A 20,235-nucleotide genomic window follows, 5' to 3' on the forward strand; every position below is an offset into this window, starting at 1 on the left:
ACGACTATTTTTTCAAGTTAATGGGAGATCTGAAGATTAAAAAATCTCTGATAACAAAAGCTACAACAAAGCACAGTACATGTAAATACAATGAAATAAACACTGAAATCGAAAAGAAAAAGGCAATTTTGTCATACTATCATCATATATCCATGTATGTATGTACTTTATGGTGTGGTAATGAAGAGTCATCTCTCCACTGCACACGAAAGCAAGACAAAGCTATCAAGGGTTATCATCTTCACTTGCCTCGGGCTAAAGGCCGGTTCAGAAACGACCAAACGAGAATTTCTAGTTGAAATAGGAGTTCTCTTAGACACTAAAATGATTAATGAACCTATATAGGCCACTATTTTTTCCTCCATTCAATGGGTGGTTTATATTTGGTATACAAATGTCACGCTTTTCCGATTTGTAAAAAAAAAGAGGAAAATCTGAAGTACTGCAGAGAGACAGGAAAACGAGAAGAGCATTTGCATAACAACAGTCCTGATGTGAAGTCCGGGGATCCAGCTTTTATCGTATCCAGATTTATTTGATTGGTGTTTTACGCCGTACTCAAGAATATTTCAATTATACAATGGCAGCCAGCATTATGGTGGGAGGAAATCGGGCACAGCCCGGGGGAAACCCACGACCATCCGCAGGTTACTGCCAGACGTTCCCATGTACAGCCAGAGAGGAAGCCAGCATGAGCTGGACTTGAACTCACAGCGACCGCATTGGTGAGAGACTCCTGGGCCATTGTGCTGTGCTAGCGCGCTAACCAACTGAGCCACGGAGGCCCTAGAATTGTTAAAAAACTTCCATCGTATCCATGTTGTAAAAAAAATGTTGCCTACAGAAAATTTCATATAACCGATGAAATTTTAACTACATGTCTGGCAAAATCTTGATAACTTTCTCTACTGGAAATTGTTTTTTTTTTTCAAATACATGCATGTATTACATTACTAACTGTTACGGACACACATAGATATATATCTTGGATTTTATTAGGATACAAGCTGAATCAATAATGGCGGCTCACAATAACTATACTGCTATGTCAAGTGAAATATTTTCAGCACAACCCCCTCCCTGTCCCCTTGCCAACTTTCAAACCACCACCACATCTACCTACCCTCTCCTGGGGAATACTTTTTACTTTTTTATGTATTTGACTGGTGTTTTACGCCATAATCAAGAATATTTTTGATTCATATGACTGCTACTACCATTATGGTGAAAGTAAACTATGTACAGCTAGAAAACAAAATGTTCAGAAATTAGACTTAGATGTGTTAGACCTGTGACATTTGTTCAGGAAAAGCCTAGGTGGAAGAGAAATCTAAGAGAAAATGAGCAAACCTTGGAATATTTACATAAGAACCAACCTTTGCCATCTGGGCTTGAATTCCTTGGCCTTGTAAAGATTTGACTGCCACATCAGCAGCTTGTGGAGACTCAAAGTCCACAAAACCATAACCTGGAAAAGAGCCGAACACAAGGCAGAGCTGTGAGTCATTTGACCTGTAAGGGTGTTTGTATGATTCAACGATTGATAGACTGACAGAATGTGTTAGAGTATGTTGTCAGGTAAACATACAAACATTCCATCTAAAAATTATGACCAAAACTTCATTGAACTTACATAACTTTCTACACAAAATATTCAGTTTCCAGTTTTGGTATATTTAATTTCCATGATGGCGAACTTAAACAACACTATTTTTGAAAATGAAAATCCTTTCTTTCTGCTCACAAACTAAGTATCAGCTACATGCAGGTGAAGTATTGCATACTAATTTATATGGTTTGAATTCAATTGTAAATACCAGAATAAAAAGGAAAACATAAAAAATAAAATTCACAAGGACATTATAAAGTCCCTCGGCTTAGTCAGTTGCCTAGGAAACCATAAAAGTAATGTAATCCCGGAAAACAAAGCTTATGGTCCACATCTAGAGCACTACTGTTATACATACATTAATCTCTGTCGGTGAAATCTGAACAAGATATGGGATAGACATTAACTGTTGAGATCATCCTGGACTAGCCTGCAAATCCCAAACAGAAAGTGCACTTACCTTTACATTTCTGTGTTTGCTGGTCTATTATTGCTTTAGTTGATGTTATTTTTCCGTATCTACAAATTAAACAAAAAAAACAGACTGATATATACACACAAGTTTCAGTGTGAAGGATTTAGCATGCATACCTATATTTTTATAACTTGTTTGTTATTTAATTTTATTAATTTATTTGATTGGTGTTTTATGCCGCACTAAAGGATATTTCACTTATACGACACCAGCCAGCATTATGGTGGGAGGAAACCGGGCAGAGCCCGGGGGAACCCACAACCATCCGCAGGTTGCTGCAAGACCTTCCAACTTACGACCGGAGAGGAAGTCAACATAACCTGGACGTGAACTCACAGCGACCGCATTGGTGAGAGACTACTGGGTCATTATGCTGTGCTAGCGCGCTAACCAACTGAGCCACGGGGGCACCATGTTTATTATTTAAAGTGAAAGTGCTAAACAAAAGTTTTTCCTTACACAATTATTGATGGCCAGTTTTAAGGGTGGATGAAAGCGGAGTACTAACAGGGGTTAAGTGTAGATCATTTTTGTTGTTGAAACAGTGTCTACTTTTGAACCATTTGGGTTTTTTTTTAAAGATATTTAGGATTAATCTTTTTCATGAGGAAAATGGCTTGCTGAGTACACATGTACACAAGAACCTGGTGTCTTTCGCATGGCATTTCAATACAAAACAGCAACACGAGTGTCTCCACATTAAAGCTAGTTTTACCCCATGGAATGCTGTTTTTATATGTCTGTATAATGAACTGATATAAAATGTAAATGTAATATAATAAGATATTTATCCTGAATAAGGAAACTTTTGGTGTATAGCACAACATTTTAATGTATTTCCTCACCAAAGTGTAAATGCCCTGCCTGCCAAAACATGGCTACAGCATTGCCAAAGTCATTGCATCATTCATTCCAAGTTCTACTCAAAGTTGTAAATCTATTATTTTGGTTTCTGGAGAAAATGTAAAACTTCTTCAGAGAAAATGTTCGAACTGCTGTAATTTGTAGAAAAACTGTCATTAGGCTAAAAACTTAAAGAAACTGTCACACTTATAAACAATACAAAAGAAAAGAAAAAATGCACATGTTGAAAGTTTTCTGGGGGTTGATTTTCTGACTTAAATCATGACAAGCCGAGCAATCAGTGGTAACATATCACACTGTGTTATCACATTTTACTGGAGAGCCAAGGATGTGAGCGCACTGTTAACAACATTACAGGCTGTCACAGACCCAGCAAGGCAAATACAAGATCTGCAGCAGAGCCCAAACTGTCACATTGTCCTTAATTAACGAATAGTTTGACTGAGACGGTGAAATGTTACGAAGTGGGGGACAGCGATGGCTGAAAATGTCAAATCGACTCTGTTCACGTAGTCTCTGGCTGAGACAAATGGAACGAGCTTATCCCACAGTTTGCTCCTTTCGCCGTCAGTTACAATCAGTTCCTGGTTCCGCGGGGTCTCCGATCACTAACATTCCAGTGTCAAAAGCATATTTGCTTAGACTCACCTTCGTACTGTGTTGTGTTTTGGTCAAATTATCACAAATTGAAAACCAACAGACACGAGTGGAGCGTGATCGTTTGAAGTCTGCACAGAATTTGACCTCTATGGCCCTTGGCAGGTAAACACCCCATTGCTAATTGTATAATAAAAAAATATTGACTCCCATTGATTGCGTTTCATTTAAATATGATCTTAACCTAAACTTTCCAGACGTCAACAATAAAACAATCGAAGCTGTTGGAATGTGGTAATAGGAAAACTTTAACTTTGACATATGATGGAATTCTGAACTTGACATTGCATTGAAATATTTTTTTTTCTACACTGCTACTTTCAGTTCTTCTGTTCTCATCGCCAACAGTGCTGATGTGAGCTTGTGCAATACTGAACAGAGGCTTTGGAACATTTAACCTACAACTGATTTGCTTATGAAGCTATGAATGATTAAAGTATCTGGGCACAATACCCATGGATAGTGTAGAACAATAAGCTAACATGAAGCATTTTTCATCTCTGATATATAGCTCCCTGGGTACAGGGACGCAGACTCACTTCAGGACCCCTGTTTAGTTTGCCACAACGGCTCTTGAGTGCAATTCAGGAACGGATAAATTCCAGGAGAACTAAAGAGATGTCTTTTGCTGACTGTTGCCGAATTTCAACAAAATACAAAATGTGACTGTGGCTGAGTATCGTGTCTTTAGCTAACTTTGTCTCTTGTCACATTCACCAGAGAGATTGAGAAGAGAAAGGACAAGGAATGTCTCGTTGAAGCGCTATAATTACACAGGAAGTAGGGATCAATGCATTTCACTGAGGTCTACCTGTGTCACAAAAAGCATCTGAGTAAGGACAGGGGATATAGGACAGGCATGGTGTGATCGGAATAGACACCAATGCAGAAAAAAACAATGCTTAACTTTCAGAGACGACCTTAAATGAGACAAATTACCACATAAAAGAGAACGGGTTGAATGACTTTGAAAAGAAGAAATGTTATTTATTTATTTTATTTGACAGGTGTTTTACACAATAATCAACAATATTTCACTTATATCCCTGAGGGGAACCCACAACCATCCGCAGGTTGGTGGCAGACCCAAGAAGAAACGTGTAAAATGCTCAAACTTTTTCAATAACTCTGTAACGGTCAAGTTAAGTCAGTTCACATGAATCATCCTACACTGCGAATTTATCGAGCTACATGGTCAACCGTTCAATTTGTCTGATGTCTTGTATAATTATGCCAGTTGTGAAAATGTACAACTAGTTGTCTTACATAAGCTGGTCAGACCTCATGAATCATGTACTTATCCCATTTAAATGAAAAGTACGACCCAAAATGAGAGTACAGGCCTACAGAACTGACATGTACAATAGGTATTTCACAATTAGAAATGCATAAGTGACTAACTGCTAATGTCCTAATGAATTTGTGGAACATGATTGTGTTTGTGTACTTTGATTTTAAGACAACAATTCCATATTTTTTCATGATCCACCTCAAAACCCAGGAGTTCAACTTTGACTAAGGTAATTATAGCAACCGCCATGCCAGAATCCTCAATATACTTGTCCTACAGTTTCTGGTCCACTTAAGGACCAAGATTGTCAGTTTAAAGGTATTACAATTTATGAAACCATTGCCCACAAGCAAATAGTTTGAAAAACGAAATAAGAATCGGTGTCAAAATGTTGCTTTTAAACAAGGCAAATCCATGTATACCATTTCTGCTCTTCATTCAGCACCTCAGAATCTAGATGTTCACGAGGCCTTGGTGACAAGAGATCAACATTACTTGTGCGGGCACTGTGGTTGGTCAAGTTCATGCAGTTGTCTTCCACCTACATGGTAAGTGTATCTGTCCATCACACATGGGAAAGTTCCTCACTGACTTGCCAAAGGTCCATGGTTTAATATCCAAGACCCTAAGATACCTTTATCCATACAAGTAAGACTGACTGGCATCGTATAAGTGACGATGTCTTAAATATTATGTTACATACAACAAATAAATAAGTAAATAAATAAATAAATTACAAGAGCATTACTTACGGTTGGCACATGTTGACGAGGTCTTTGTCTGTGGTGTTGCCCGACAGGCCCCTGATGTAGAGGTTTGTCTTACTGAGTTGCTCCATGTTTTGACTGTGTGTACTCGACTGACTGCTTGTAGTGTTGGGACTAGCAGCCGGCATGGCTCGTGACGTATACGTCTGCAAAGACACAAGAAAAATACACATAAATACACACACAAGCAAAAATACACATAAATACAGTCTGTAAGCATGGTAAAGAATGGCTTGTGATGTATGTGTCTGCAAATACACAAGCAAAATACACCTAAATACGCAGTCTATAAGCACAGAAAACTTTAGTAATGGCCCTATAATACACATGTATGTCCATGCAGGGTAGCGAACAGGATTTTAGTTTGAGTGCCCCTTGGACTTGGATGTGTTAATAAACATTTAATTGTAACATAATACCAAAAGTGTGCCTAATCAAGTATCCAAAAACAAACAAGAAAAATTCCATTGTGTATAACCACACACAATTTTGTCTCAATTCCCTTATTTCTGACCAATTTAATTTGGCCATCTTAATTTGGGCTTTTCTTGCTCATTATTTTGAACCGTCACTGCCACAAAATCAAACTGTATGTTTGTTTATTTCAAACAGGCTATTTGCCATGCTCAAAATTGTTTTTCTCTCATGACAGCGGCCTAGCTAAGTTTGTGGATGGATACTTGAAGAAATCTAGGGTAATTAAACTACCACACCTGTGAGGAGAATGCTACTGACCTATTAAGACTGAGGCTGAGCCAATGTTAGCCAGACTCAAACACACAATCTCATTGGCCAATGGTCCGAACAAAGACACTGTCTAGGCTAATCGGCTACCATGTCAGTAAACAGGCACAACATATAACAAACATGTAGTCTATTCACACATCACTGCTATTTGTTTCATTTTAGTTGATAGATAACCATACACAAGTGTTACTTATGCAATGTAATTATGTATACGGTTGCACCACAAACCATAATAAATTGATAAAAACACACACAGAACGCTAATTCTGTACCATAAAAATGTGCATCTTAACTGAGCGCTCATCAATCTGCATTTTCATGGAGGGTTTGTTGTAGCTTCAAATAACAAGATGAATTTACTTTACAGGAATCAAACTAAAGTACAGTTTAAACGGAAATGACTGTGCAGGCGCTCTCTAAGATACACATCACCCAAAATACTTATGCATGTTGTTTTTTCTTCTCTAGAATCTTGGTGACAAACACATTTACATGTAGCCGGTTACCTTTGGAGAAATATTCAAATCAACAAAATATTGCACTATATGTCACTTAATTTTCTAGAAATGCAACATCCAGAACCTTGGTAATATTAAGCATACCGTGCAGGCTACATTTGGCTTCCACATCAACACAGTAATTTGCACTGCGTAACCATTACAACACAACCCCAACGATACCCTTTCCGATCAAGTACAGGCATGTTCAAGAAATGTTATCAGCTCATAATGCTATAATTCAGACCATGCTACCCTTGATAAAGGTGTTTTTATGCATCTCCATATCGCAGCCGGCAGAACGTAAAACTGAACTGCCATAAAGCTGTACGTCGAACAAACACAGTTCTAAATCACCAGAATTTTGCTTGTAGAAGTTCCTCCTTGATCGAACATGTCACTTTCGCTGTAGTAAATATTCATACAACAGATACACAAAAAAAAACATAGGTAAAATTTTACAATATTTGAGCAGGTCTTATTCTGGCTATAATATTAAAAAGCCACACAAATTAAGACCAAAATGCTTCATTTATTACAAACATCGCAACAGTATAATAATTCACAAACGCAATTCATTTTTGGGGACGGCGCACTCTTCACTTGTTGAAAGGTTAAGCTGGTTTCAATGATTAAACAGGCCACATTCCTTTCAAGACATGAGACACAGTAATCAAGGCTTAGATCACGCAAGGTGTAGTAAACAACTTTTCTCATTTGGGGCATTGTCTTATGGTTTGAAATCACTGAGACAATGTCATTTTTGACAAAAAAAAAATAGGTTGCAAAGTGGGATTGAATACTGTGCACAAATTAATACAAAACTTGGCCTTATGTCTTACTCAGGTAGTCCAACCAAGATCCAAGGATTACAGAAATAAAATGTGAACAAATACTTTTGTTTCACTGCGAGCTTAGCAGTTTTCTCGTGATGCATTCTGCCTAATTTCTGACTGATTCATCCACATTATAGGGCTACTCTCAGAGTTTCTTTGACTGAGTGAGTGAGTGAGTGCTTGGGGTTTAACGTTGCACTTAACAATTTTTCAGTCATAGGACCACAAAGGAGTCCTTAGAGTGCATGTACATGTAATATGTGCCTCCTAGTTGCAGGACGGATTTCTACCGCTCTTTTATCAAGTGCTGCTTAACTGAGACGACTTACCGAAGGCAAGTAAGCCGTCCCACCTGAGTCATTATACTGATACGGGTCAAACAGTTGTTGCACAATCCCCTGCATTCAGACTGCCACATAGTTTTTTTGAGAAGCTTGATTAATATCTCATCTGAAAAACTTGGTCTTGCCATCAAAGGTATCATTTAAAGGCGTCAATGTGCTTCTGAAATTTGCAAATTTATATGCACCTCACTTTAAGTGAAATACACTATATGATAATTATCCACAGTTGCTTAAAAGTCTTTAAGAAATCTAAAGTAAACAATGAACACACACATTTTACGATAATTACTCCTGTCTGCTCCTTTTTTGTTTTCCCACAAATCTTGCTTGAACATTACATTATAGAAGATGCATACTGATTAAAAAAAGAATTCACACAGTATCATACACAATGATTTTCATTTAAGGTAGGACAATGTTATCTTATGTTTAATTTTTACCATAATTTATCAACTTATTGATCAGTTAAAAAAAAAAAATTACAGAACTAGAATAAATAAATTTGCAAATAAATATGCACCCCGGAAATTACTTTTTAAAAAGCTTACATTTATTCGGAATATCATGAGCAATTTGACATGAATTCTCCTTTGCAAATTTTCCGGATCAGTTTTAACCCAAGCATACAGCATGTATGTCTGTAAGTACACTTTTACACCTGTCCTCTCTGATTACAATCACAGGTAAATTCAGGTATGTAGACCTCAATTAAGTGAAGGAGAGTTGAATGCATGTCTGACTTAGATGCTATCTATGTACATGAGCTCGCAGACTATTTTTACCGCCATGTCCCATAATAGCCGGAGTATTTCAAAGGCCAGGCACGTGAGGACAGCCCAACACAGTAATTACATACCCGCTGTGTACAATTTGCTACATACTTTCTGCAAACTATTATCCAAGGCATAGATCTACCTGTACTATCAGGCAACCTCAACACTGTTCAGGAAGGGTGATGCATACTGTCTCATCATACTAAGCGAGGACACCCACCCTGCTTTAGAGGCCCAATGCACTGTACTGTATTTTGTCTGCCAGTAACCTGCGGCTGGTTGTGGATTTCCCCACGGGCTCCGCCCGGTTTCCTCCCACCATAATGCTGGCCGTCGTTGTGTAAGTGACATGTTCTTGAGTATGGCGTACAACACCAATCAAATAAATAAATGTACTGTATTTCACCTAAAATATAGCAAAACTGCGCTCTCAGAAGCACATAAAGGCTTTAACATGATTCTGCTGATGCTGATACTTTTTTTCTAATTAAAAACTGATCGAACTTCACAAAAAACCCTTAAATGACCCTATATAGGTGGATGCATTAACCACAATGTCATGTGAAAAAGCCTAAACTTTACCTGAAATGCAGCAATCCAGCATTTTATCACCTTTTAAGAAAAACACTCTCTCAATGCATTGGCTTTATGGATTTATTTACATAAAACTGTATACACAGTATATGAAGAATTTGGCTCTTTATGGTATATAAGGCTACAAAGAGGAAACTTCAGCCAGCTAATTAAGCCAGTTTCTGACCACAGAATGCCCCAGCACGATACAAGATGCCAATTATTTAGTCATAGTCATATGTCGTTTGTAACTTGCCTAACTTCTTCATAAAATTTCTGAGGTATATTCATTGTTTCATACAACTTCAGCAGAATATCCCTCAGTATAAAGCTTCAAACACACTGCAGATAATCTATAAGCTCTACGGGCAAGCCTTTCAAAACTGTGCACCACAGCATTATAAACGAACAACAATGATAAAGTATTACTTGCACAGATCTATTGTGTGATGTTTGCCACAACTTCACAGAATGTTTGCCACACCATCATAGAATGCTGCCATTGCATCATAGAAATGCTGCCCCTGCATAACAGAATGCCACAATTGCATCACAAAATGTTGCATTCGCATCACAGAATGTTGCCATCGCATCACAGAATGTTGCCTTCACATCACAGAATGCTGCCATCACATCACAGATTGTTGCCACAGCATAATAGGATGCTACCATCACATCACAGGACACTGCCATCGCATCATAGAAAGCTGCCACTGTATCATAGATCAATGATCAAACTTCAAAGGTTAACTGACATGCATTTTATATATTGGTTTCCAATATTATTTAACAGAAAACTTCCACACCATTGCAGGAGGTATTTGCCCACAGGTTATCATGTACACATGTATCTATAACGAGGACCAAAATGAAAATGACAAACAAATGTTAATTCGTTTAATGATTTTCAAAATATGTGTTTTCATCACAAGAGAAACTGTGAAAATTACAACTTGAATTTTTAAAAATGCACAAACGTTCAAGGTTATATTCAGCAAGGTGATATCAAGACATATGATTATGTAAATTATAAGGTTTGAAACCGACACTAAGCATTAGGGAGGAAAGACATGGGATTGGCATACAAGCTCTGACATGTTTAATTTGTCACATGGTGTACATCTGAACTGCCTGCAGAAATTTATGAATGGAAGCCAACAGAATATATCTATTCAAGCTATCTACGATCATTCGTCCATACTAAATCAAAATACTCCAGGCCAAATGAGATTTAATCATTCTCATACCAGCCAGCACATGAAGGACCATTATCATCTTTGAAATAATTTTGCTCACCTATATCACGCAGCACTGTGGGAAATGCACCGTCCAAGTAGGGTCAGTAACATGAAACACCTACAAGTAGGTGTCGGCATTCCGCCCCACGTGAAAAATTCTACAATCAGGTTTTGTACCTGAGTTCTCTGTGAACCCCTCACAGCTGTGCATGAGATCTCACATATGTCTTGTGAACTCAGGACTAATTCAGGTATGAAGATCTATCTTGGCTGTATTGCGAAAGATTGGATGACCTGGACACAACAGCAGGATAAAACAACACCCTTTTTGAGGTGAAATGTATACTGTTAATTAACAGGTGTGTTTCTGTATGGCCTTAGCCAGACCTCCTACCTGTCCCCCCTGCCTATTAATCACAGGTTCGCAGGCGCATTTATCAAGCTGGCATAGTTTGCATGCTTGAGAAGTGCCTCTGGAATTGTGTCAATACAGGGTCTGGGTTGTTCGGGAAAGCACACAGGGGCAATGAATACAGGTGTAGCTGACCAACTATAGTAAAGGTAATCTGGCGTCTTGCCAACTGATATCAACAGGTAGATAGGAGAGTCTTGCTGTGATACAAGGCCGTGATAGCATTGGCACTTAAAATCTTCACAAAAGACAAAAAAAAGCACAAAATTTTTTGAAAATAGACATGTACATGTATGGGTCTATATAAATAAAATAAGGTTACTCTTTGAACATGTTTAATATTTGAAAAAAAAAGATACAGCCTCAAGCTTTTTTTATATCTAAAAACATCCACAATGAACTAAATAATAAAATTACAAAACATGTTAACTATATAAAATCTTGTAAAAAGCATGTTTTGGATTACAGAACTTCAATAAGAAATGCTCTCCTAGACAACGCACTGTGACACTGTAGGCCAGTCATTTCAAAGACTAACTCTGATTTCAAATACATGTATAGTTATCCACAAAAACGTTACAATTCTCGACATGCAAGCGAGAATTCCATTTGTAATGACATCATCTGATCTGACTGGTGTTTCACGCTGTACTCAACAAGACACTGTGTGTAGGTAAATCAAGAGAAAATTTACCATGAATAATGATGTAGATAATATGAAAGTAAATTGATTTAAATTAAGTCAAAACAAAATTAACCAATCATGGTAGTACTTTCAAGGCTTTGTATGTAGGTATATATAGTAATGAAGAAAATGTAAATGTAAATATGAGAGGTTTCGCAAGTTTTCTACTCGAGATCTTGCCAGGTTCTTTGTCAAGTCTTTGAATATATGTTTGCAAATATTAGCCCTTCCTATCAGTTTTCATATTAAAACTTACGACATAAAACATAAATTTCTAGAATGGTTCCAAGAAGTATATGTTCACTGCACTGTGATATATATTAGTCAGTTTACAGAAGTTTGGCCCAAGCAAGATCGATCAAGTTTTTAGAGAGTTTACTTGACCCACCTTCATACCCTGTCTTTTATGTACCTGTCTATAGAAAGTTAATCAACTGTGAAGGCTACAAAGCTTCTCAGGTAGGCTTTTACACCCATCTACACATCTTCCCCCTAGGGATCCATACAGGCCTCTATGTCAGTTTACACCTGAACAATAACGAAGCAGTTTCCAATGGTGCTTTCTTCACAGGTATATCCATCAGGCAAATAATCTTTTACCTTCATGGCAAAGCACTGGATAATAAAACTCAGAATTCAACTGTCATACATTTCGGAGATTTCAGATTTTTTTTCAAACTGATATCTCAAGGTTATCAATACATATTGCAATGCACTTTAAAGTTTACTATACAGCCCATCTTTAAAAGGTGAGAGCACGCGTCAAAATCTCATGATGTGAAAAGTATTTTTTACTTGTTGTTAATATAATATTCTCCAATGATATCAGTTCATCTGTTAAATAGCTGTGAAGATTGCATAAAGTGGCTTTACCAGGGCCTCGATGGCTAAGATGCTCAAACTGCTGGCTTAGTGTTCTCACCAATGATGACACAAGTTCTAATCCACCTCTAGCTCTTTTTGTCAAGCTTGATTAGATTCTAGCCAAAAGTTGGTGCTTAAATTAACCCAGGTACAGTGATTTCCAGAATCCATAAACCTGAAAGCCTTAAGTTGTTCTTGACTACAGCATTAAACACCATAGTCAATCAAATCAGATTTATGTATAATTCACTCATGAAACTAATATTTAAAATATGCATTAAAACCTATTCCGAGCTTTTCAATGATTTGGGAATGTTTTGAATACACTGAAGCATTTAAACCTGTCTATTGTTATGGATTTCCCCCAGGCTCCGCCCGCTTTCCACTCTCCATAATACTGGCTACGATCGTATAAGTCAAATATCCTTGAATACAGCATAAAACACCAATCAAGTAAATAACTGAAGCATATAGTCTAGATTTATATGTACATCATGCAACATCAATCCTTAACCACTCCTTATTTTACACAAGATCATCCTTAATTTCACGAAGAAACTCGTTCTTTCCAAAAACTACCTGTCAAGCAGGTTACTTCTGTTGTAGGCTAATGACAATCCCGATATAAGCACATTTTGAAAAGTTTTAGATGGAACAATTCACTGTTTACTACTTTGCCTGACAAAAAGTACATGCTTTCATGCTTCGTAAATAATGAAACACTAGGTCAAAATAAAAAAAATAAAATGAAAAAAAGCTAAAAAAAAAAGACTGGATCAACCAGGGATAAAGTTGCATGTTGTTGCTTCTTGTCAATTCCTGTCATTCGAGTATGTCCATGTTGTTGTTGTACTGGTTTGTCAACATATCTGGCCTGAAGACTTTATGCAGTCACCCCAAATAGGATTGTCTTGATGGGTTATATATAGACCAACCTTAATTGCATTTGAGAACAGAAAACTTGTCGTGATGTCGCGCAGCACTAAAAACACATTACGGTCCTACATTAACATATTCGTCATGTCAGTGAAATGAACGACATATGTGATTCTCTTCCAGAAAATTTCCACACAGGTGCACCAACCTGAGTGAGACTTAATTAAAGACTTTGCAAAGTTTGCTGAACACAACAAATATAATTTATTCTTTGCGACATTTTCTGCATTGTTTTTTCTTTCACTCAAAATCATATATGGCCTGGAAAAAGTTCTCTCTCTTGCAATTTTTAAATAGCATTTTCAACAAATCTACAGATTCCCTATATGCATGTGCACTGGTGACATACAAACTGAAATAATCGACATTTTTTCAAGTGCATTATTATAGGTCCAAATTATTTCTATTTTAAAAACTGAATTTTCATGGTCAACTGGTTAATTCGATATTTTTATCTACAGTTATTAAGTGCACTACACCATTAGACATGCAAATTGGACTCCCCGTGAACTTCCTACGCTCTATGCTACAAAAATTCAAACATACGTATTTCCTACACTTCAATCGTTGGCGCACATGGCATGTATCTCTTTTTATTAAAACATCCTGACCCAAATAAGGTTCACCATTCAAAAACCGCACAAAAAGGTATTTGCCTTATTGTTGACCTAGTCAAATACTTCCCTGCATGCTGATATGGACATACGATTAACTTTTATTTAACACACATAAACGTGTCCTGGGAAAATGTTGTAACAGACTTTGTTTCAAACCTATTAGCCACAAACCAAAGGGCTTGAGACAATTAGCTGTGTTCAATTGGTTGATCGAAAAGTTATTTCAGAGGCATTTCAAACAACCTTGACAAACCATGTGCAAAGGGCGTATGTCTTAACAACAGTTACTGGTTGGGCAGGTGATGAACGAGATAATCCTTTTCACGCATGTACATGAAAAGTCAACCATTAAAACTGGCCCCATAAAATGGGAATATAGGTAAGCATGTATGTAATTGGAAAGTCAAAAGCTGGATGGACTAATTGGGAATCTTGACTTACATATCTATCATTTGTAGCGTCACAAGTACATATTCTGTGTATTACAACCATTGCGTCCTGGAACTATAACATGCACTGGACAAGCTATACGTAAGGTCTAAATGACAGTAGAACGCAATGTTTTCCTCTGTGACATTGCAGTGCGTGCACACTTCATCTATGTTTTAAGAGCACACATACACCAGTAACTGTGACATAATAAAGGAATGTACCAATGAGTTCACAACTTTGGACCATCTTGATACAAGCAGGAAGGAGTTTTAGGAGTGCCCCATTCTATAGCAAGTCCATGCACTGGATTGCTTCATGTATGTGCATACAAATGTAGTATGTCTTACAGACAAGGGACTCTGTACATGCCTGTAATATGTACTTGAAATAAGACTCGATCTAGACATGAAGGTCATATAGCCATCTGAAATGACCAAATCCAGGCCTGATCAAAGTCATACGCATCTTATTACAAAAGGGATATTAATCTACCGACCAGGACTAAGACTGGTACCATACAGTATAAGGGATGTGGTGTAACTTTAGAAGCTTACAAACTTTCTTCTGTCAGGACGAATGTGTATATTCTGTATATGGGTACACGATCAGCCCCATAGGACTCTTTCACAAAATAAAAAAAATGAACCCATTTTTAAGTAATCCTGCAAGCTGACATTTCTTATCTGATGTGGAATATTAATTAGAGACTGGAAATGAAACGGATTTGAAATGAAATTTGTTCAAACGAATGCATCAATGAGAAATGTGCACGTGTTGTTGAAAAATATTGTCATGTGCATTTTCTACAGGGGAGTTTTGAGTTTGAACTCTTCTATCACTGGAGGTAGAAAAAATCCAACTGTATCATGTGACCTGTCAAAAATGTTAGGCCACTATTTTTGATCACATTCACTGTAACATGGGTGTCTGAAAAAAGAGTCATAAAAAGCAATTTAGAGTGGAGGAATGATAGCGAAGATTGAGAATCTGAATTTTTGTGAACTTGAGAAGTAAATTCCTACAGGAAAGAGGTGTCATTTGTGCCTCTGGAAAAGTTTCAGACAGGTGATCAATACATTAAGATGCCTTATTTTCCTATCTAACCTACACAAAGCTTTCCCAACATTTTTCACCATTCACATAACTCAGCAGGACTGATTTTACCTTTGGTGACAAAAGAGTTGCAACTCAAAACTCCCCTATTGTCAAGTGCATAAAGGAACATCTGTTGGATATATAAGATTTATGAAAAGAAATTTTCAGTTTTTTTATCAAACAAAGAATAGTTAAACTAGCTTAAAAATTCATAGAACACATAATTACACACAGAAAATGAACAAATGTTTACATGTATTCAAGATTTGACGTAAAAGAGTTCGCTGATTCTTGAAGTAAAAACAGAAACATTGTTAAGGATGAATTTAATTTAACAATATTTATGTAATTTGGCAAAGCTTAAAACCAGCTTACACTGAGAATAACTGATTAAAGCAATTAAGTTACCACATAGTTTGATGAGCCTTGAGCCTTGAAACTAAAGGCTATAAGTTCAGAATGAATGAGTGCAATTATGTCACCAAATGTTTTGGTGAGTGTCAAGGCTATATGATTAAAATAACCGTAAACAAGTTAAGTCACCAGCTAGTTTGATTTCTTGAAACTTCACGTTAGATTAAGAATAATCAAATGCTACATTCAAACGTAGAGAGGTTACGATTTAATTGGTCAATCACTAAAACGGCATTTTTAAAACTTAGGGCTACAGGTTCTATAAGAATATAAGGCATCTTAATTGTTATAAGTTTGGTTGAGAATAATTTAAAAATGACGTTTTTCAATGTGAGCCTTAAACCTTAAAACTTAATTCTAGGCTGAAAGTGAATGAGAGCAAAGTCAAGCTACCATATTGTCAGGTGAGTCTTGAAAATAGTCTAATATTTAAGGCTACAGAATCAGAATGAATAAAAGTATCTTAATTATCACACTCAGCTCAGTGAATCTTGAAACTTTAGTCTCATAAACTGAAGTTTCTATTAAGTTGGGCAAACCTTGGTCCTTAAAACCTGAACTTGAGGTTAGGTAGGTTTAGAATGAATGAAAGCAAGTCAGGATACCGTGAAGTTTAATGCGCCATGGATGTTAAAACTTGGGGCTATAATCAGGTTCAGAATGAATGAAAGCTACAGTATAATTAATTACCCTCTAGCTTGATGACCCCTGGAAACTTTGGCTAGCTTAAGAAAGCCATGTTAATTACCAAAAGGGCAAACAACTCAGGACGGATGGTTGTGGATTTCAGCCAAATTTCCTCCAACCACAATGTTAGGTGATTTCCTAAAAGTGAAATATCCTTGGGTATGAGTTTAAAGTCCAATCAATAATAACTAAATGCTAATTACCATATAGTTTGGGGAGCCTTGGAAGGACAGGGGAAGCCCAGTGGCCACCACCTGTACTGATGGCTGCAACACCTCCAGTTGTGAGAGTAAATCCAGCGTAGCGTTTGTCTCCACACCCACAGGTACGAAAAATTCCAATCTCCTTCAGAGGGGAGGGGAAGGAAATCTGCCCTGCCCTGAGCTTAAATTCACGGGTCGCAAGCACAGGGGGCCGGTTGGATATCAATGAAACAGGACAGGGTGGATGGTATCAGCGTTGTGTGGCTTGACCTGCTCCCTCAGGCTGGCTGCAACCCCTTCTCCAGAAGACAACTAATCTCACGGTGAAGCCTGTCACTAACTAACTACACCCTCCGTGCTCTAAACCGGAATCCCTGAAAACTTTTCTTTTTCCACCTGTCTTAATTGAATGCCACAGCTTAAGCCCTACATGTATGTATACACTGCAGGTATGAGGCAAAAAAAAGTTAACTAAGTATATCGGCCGTACAGGTAAGTCGTATCAGGTTAAACGAGTTTTCCTCAGGTGTTCTACAGGTAAAGTTAAACCGCTCCGGCCCTCTCTCGTTGACAGCCGCTGCTACACTGAGCTGTCCAGGTGATAAGACCTCCCTTAACCCATCCAAATACCCTGGTTCACACATGAGTTACCTCCTCCAGACCCTCACTAGCCCAGCCTGCCTGAGTTACAGCCCATGCAGTCACCAGCCAGGGCTTGCCACGGCTCCTGACCTTAGCAGACCAATCAGAATGCAAGACAGAGGTGAAGTAAGGGTGGCACTTTGGGGTTGACACTAGACTAGCATGTTTTCAGCATGTATGTGTGCTGTAGAGCTGAAGTGACAATTTAGCCAGTGCACAAGCTTACAGGCCATGTGCTAGAGTAACAGCTACCATATGCTGTATACACATGTACCAAGCACCAGTATAACATGCTGGGTTGACATTTCTGCTATAGTCATACACCTTGAGACCTGAGAGCTAAAAAAGAACCATTATCATATGAAGCCCTATTTAACTTCAACCCAATGAATTAACCAAATACATGTGTATCTTGACAGACTGTACACTTACTTCAGTCACAAGCCAGAGGCAAAGCAGTATAGTTTGCCTTCATTCAGACCCTATGAGGCTGAAAGTTCAAATCCGGCTCTTGCAACCACTACTTTGACTTCAGACAGGGATTTATACATCTGCTATGTGTTCTCCACCGAATTACCTGACCTTGGTCAAATATAACTGAAATAATATATTAAGAAGCCTGGTGTCAAACAGCAAACAAAGGCTGTATTTCATCTGAAGTTTGGTATGTAGACATTCGACAATGACACTTTGGACGCCAAAACACGGTTTTCTGATAAGAAATTATTCAAACTTCAGAAAATACTCTTAAATGGCCACATGTAAAGTGGACGAAAAAATCAGAATCAAGCAAAATGTGTCTCTTGAAAACTGCTAGACTTTTGTTGAAATAACAAGAGAAACAATAGAAATACCAAACTGTGTACAAATACATAGTACAACAAAGAATAAGATGTTAGAAGGCGATATGACAGATCAGTGGCTTTGAGAGTGTGAAATGGATTTCAAATTCAGCCATTTGAACTTACTGCATAAAAATTCCACATGTTAAGACAATTCAGCCTACCATGGAGAGCATGGGACTTCACTCTTTCTGAAATTTGGCTCACAAATATCACATGAACATGATGATTTTTCATAAGTCTCTTTTTTTTAAACATTCCTTAATTAATATGCAAATATATGCAAAAAATTAAGCGATGTAAATAAAGAAAAACATACGGAAAAAAGTTGAACTCGGCAAGCCTCTATAGGCTATAATATTAATGAGTGTCTTTAACCTACATATTCTTGCATAAAAACCTCAGACTAAAAAAAAAAAAAGAAATAATAATAATAATCAAAAAATTTTTTTAAATATTTGGTCCTGATACACATATGATACCCGTCTTCTTAAGAAGGTCATATAATGTATGTAATAATACAGATCTTTGCAATGTAAAGCAAGATCCTTTAATTTTTCTCGGGCCAAAGACTTTGAAGCTGATACAATGGCTCTGTCACTGAATATTCCTTGTATTTATGCACATGAATTACTCTTTATTCCAGTTGGTATTGGTTTACTTAACTCGAGCTGACCATTTTAACATAATTTAAGTTTAAGAATAATCAACTGTTAAGAAATCTCAAACCCCAAACTGATTTCAAGTACATGTAGCATTATAAATGTTGGAACACCAAATGTCCATTTATACAAAAGTGTAGATGGTCATAGTTTCCCTCGGGCTCTGCTTCCTCCCACCATTAATAAACTGGTGAAACACTACTGGGTTTACAGCGTAAAAGATCAATCAAATATGCACAAATTTTCAAAACTTTAGTTGGGAAACAATGATGCAGAAATTGTATACTGTGAGCCAAAATATCCAAGCGCACAATTCTAAATGACAGCTCACTGACATTGTGTCACCATATGGTGAAAGTGTATTACATACAGTGTACTTTATACAGTTAACTCCATATGTATAGGCTTGGACAATCAGATGCAATCATACCACCACCAGTCCAAACAATAAAACAAGCCATGTTTCTGCCTGATTGGCCAGTAAGTGTATGCTGACTGTTCTGCTGAGTGTGTCCCTACTGGCATGTGACCACAATATGTCTGCGCTGAAGGTGCCCCACTCCGGGTCGCCCATATGGGGGCCGGATCAGCGCTTAGAGGTGGGGTGCTCAATCCCAGCCAGTCACTCTGCTTCCCTACAGCTAAAATAAGTTAGTCATAAAGTCAAAAAATGCGGGGTTCTTCCCTGTATGCACATTTTGTCCTATTTGTCAAGTAAGACAATGAAGTGGCCCAGCTAACACACAGAAGTGAACTGAGTGCTTGTCATACATGTGCATGTGTGCACACTGATATACAGGAACATTTACAAAGACAACCGGCCGCCACACCACATGCTTCACACAGAAGAGAAATTGAAAATATAGCCAATAACTATGAGACTATAGGTGGGTGGAATTGGCAGAACATTTCTAGATCAAGAGCATAACATATACACCTTAATTCCTCAACCATTTCGCATTTTTGCCCGGAATTATTCTGTGTTGACTGCTAAAACAATACTTTTGTGAAGTCCTGAGGCTGGCAAATTCAACCAATTTAGTTTTGTCCTCAAAATCAAATTAAAAATGTCC

The 20,235-nt window shown here is 37.5% G+C and overlaps 1 protein-coding gene across 8 annotated transcripts in view; it reads right to left on the reverse strand.

The window, feature by feature from the left end:
• Positions 1–20,235, reverse strand: part of LOC135477942 (RNA-binding motif, single-stranded-interacting protein 1-like) — a 127,323-nt gene that overhangs the window by 22,882 nt on the left and 84,206 nt on the right. For all 8 annotated transcript variants that reach the window (XM_064758173.1, XM_064758172.1, XM_064758174.1 and 5 more), the window contains 3 exons: positions 5,649–5,809; positions 2,070–2,128; positions 1,377–1,468 (listed from right to left, as the gene is read on the reverse strand). In XM_064758173.1, coding sequence (XP_064614243.1) covers positions 1,377–1,468; positions 2,070–2,128; positions 5,649–5,809 — 312 coding nt within the window. The remainder of the gene's footprint in view (positions 1–1,376; positions 1,469–2,069; positions 2,129–5,648; positions 5,810–20,235) is intronic.

The sequence above is a fragment of the Liolophura sinensis genome, chromosome 11 (assembly GCF_032854445.1).
Source record: "Liolophura sinensis isolate JHLJ2023 chromosome 11, CUHK_Ljap_v2, whole genome shotgun sequence".
Classification (NCBI taxonomy): Eukaryota; Metazoa; Mollusca; class Polyplacophora; order Chitonida; family Chitonidae; genus Liolophura; species Liolophura sinensis.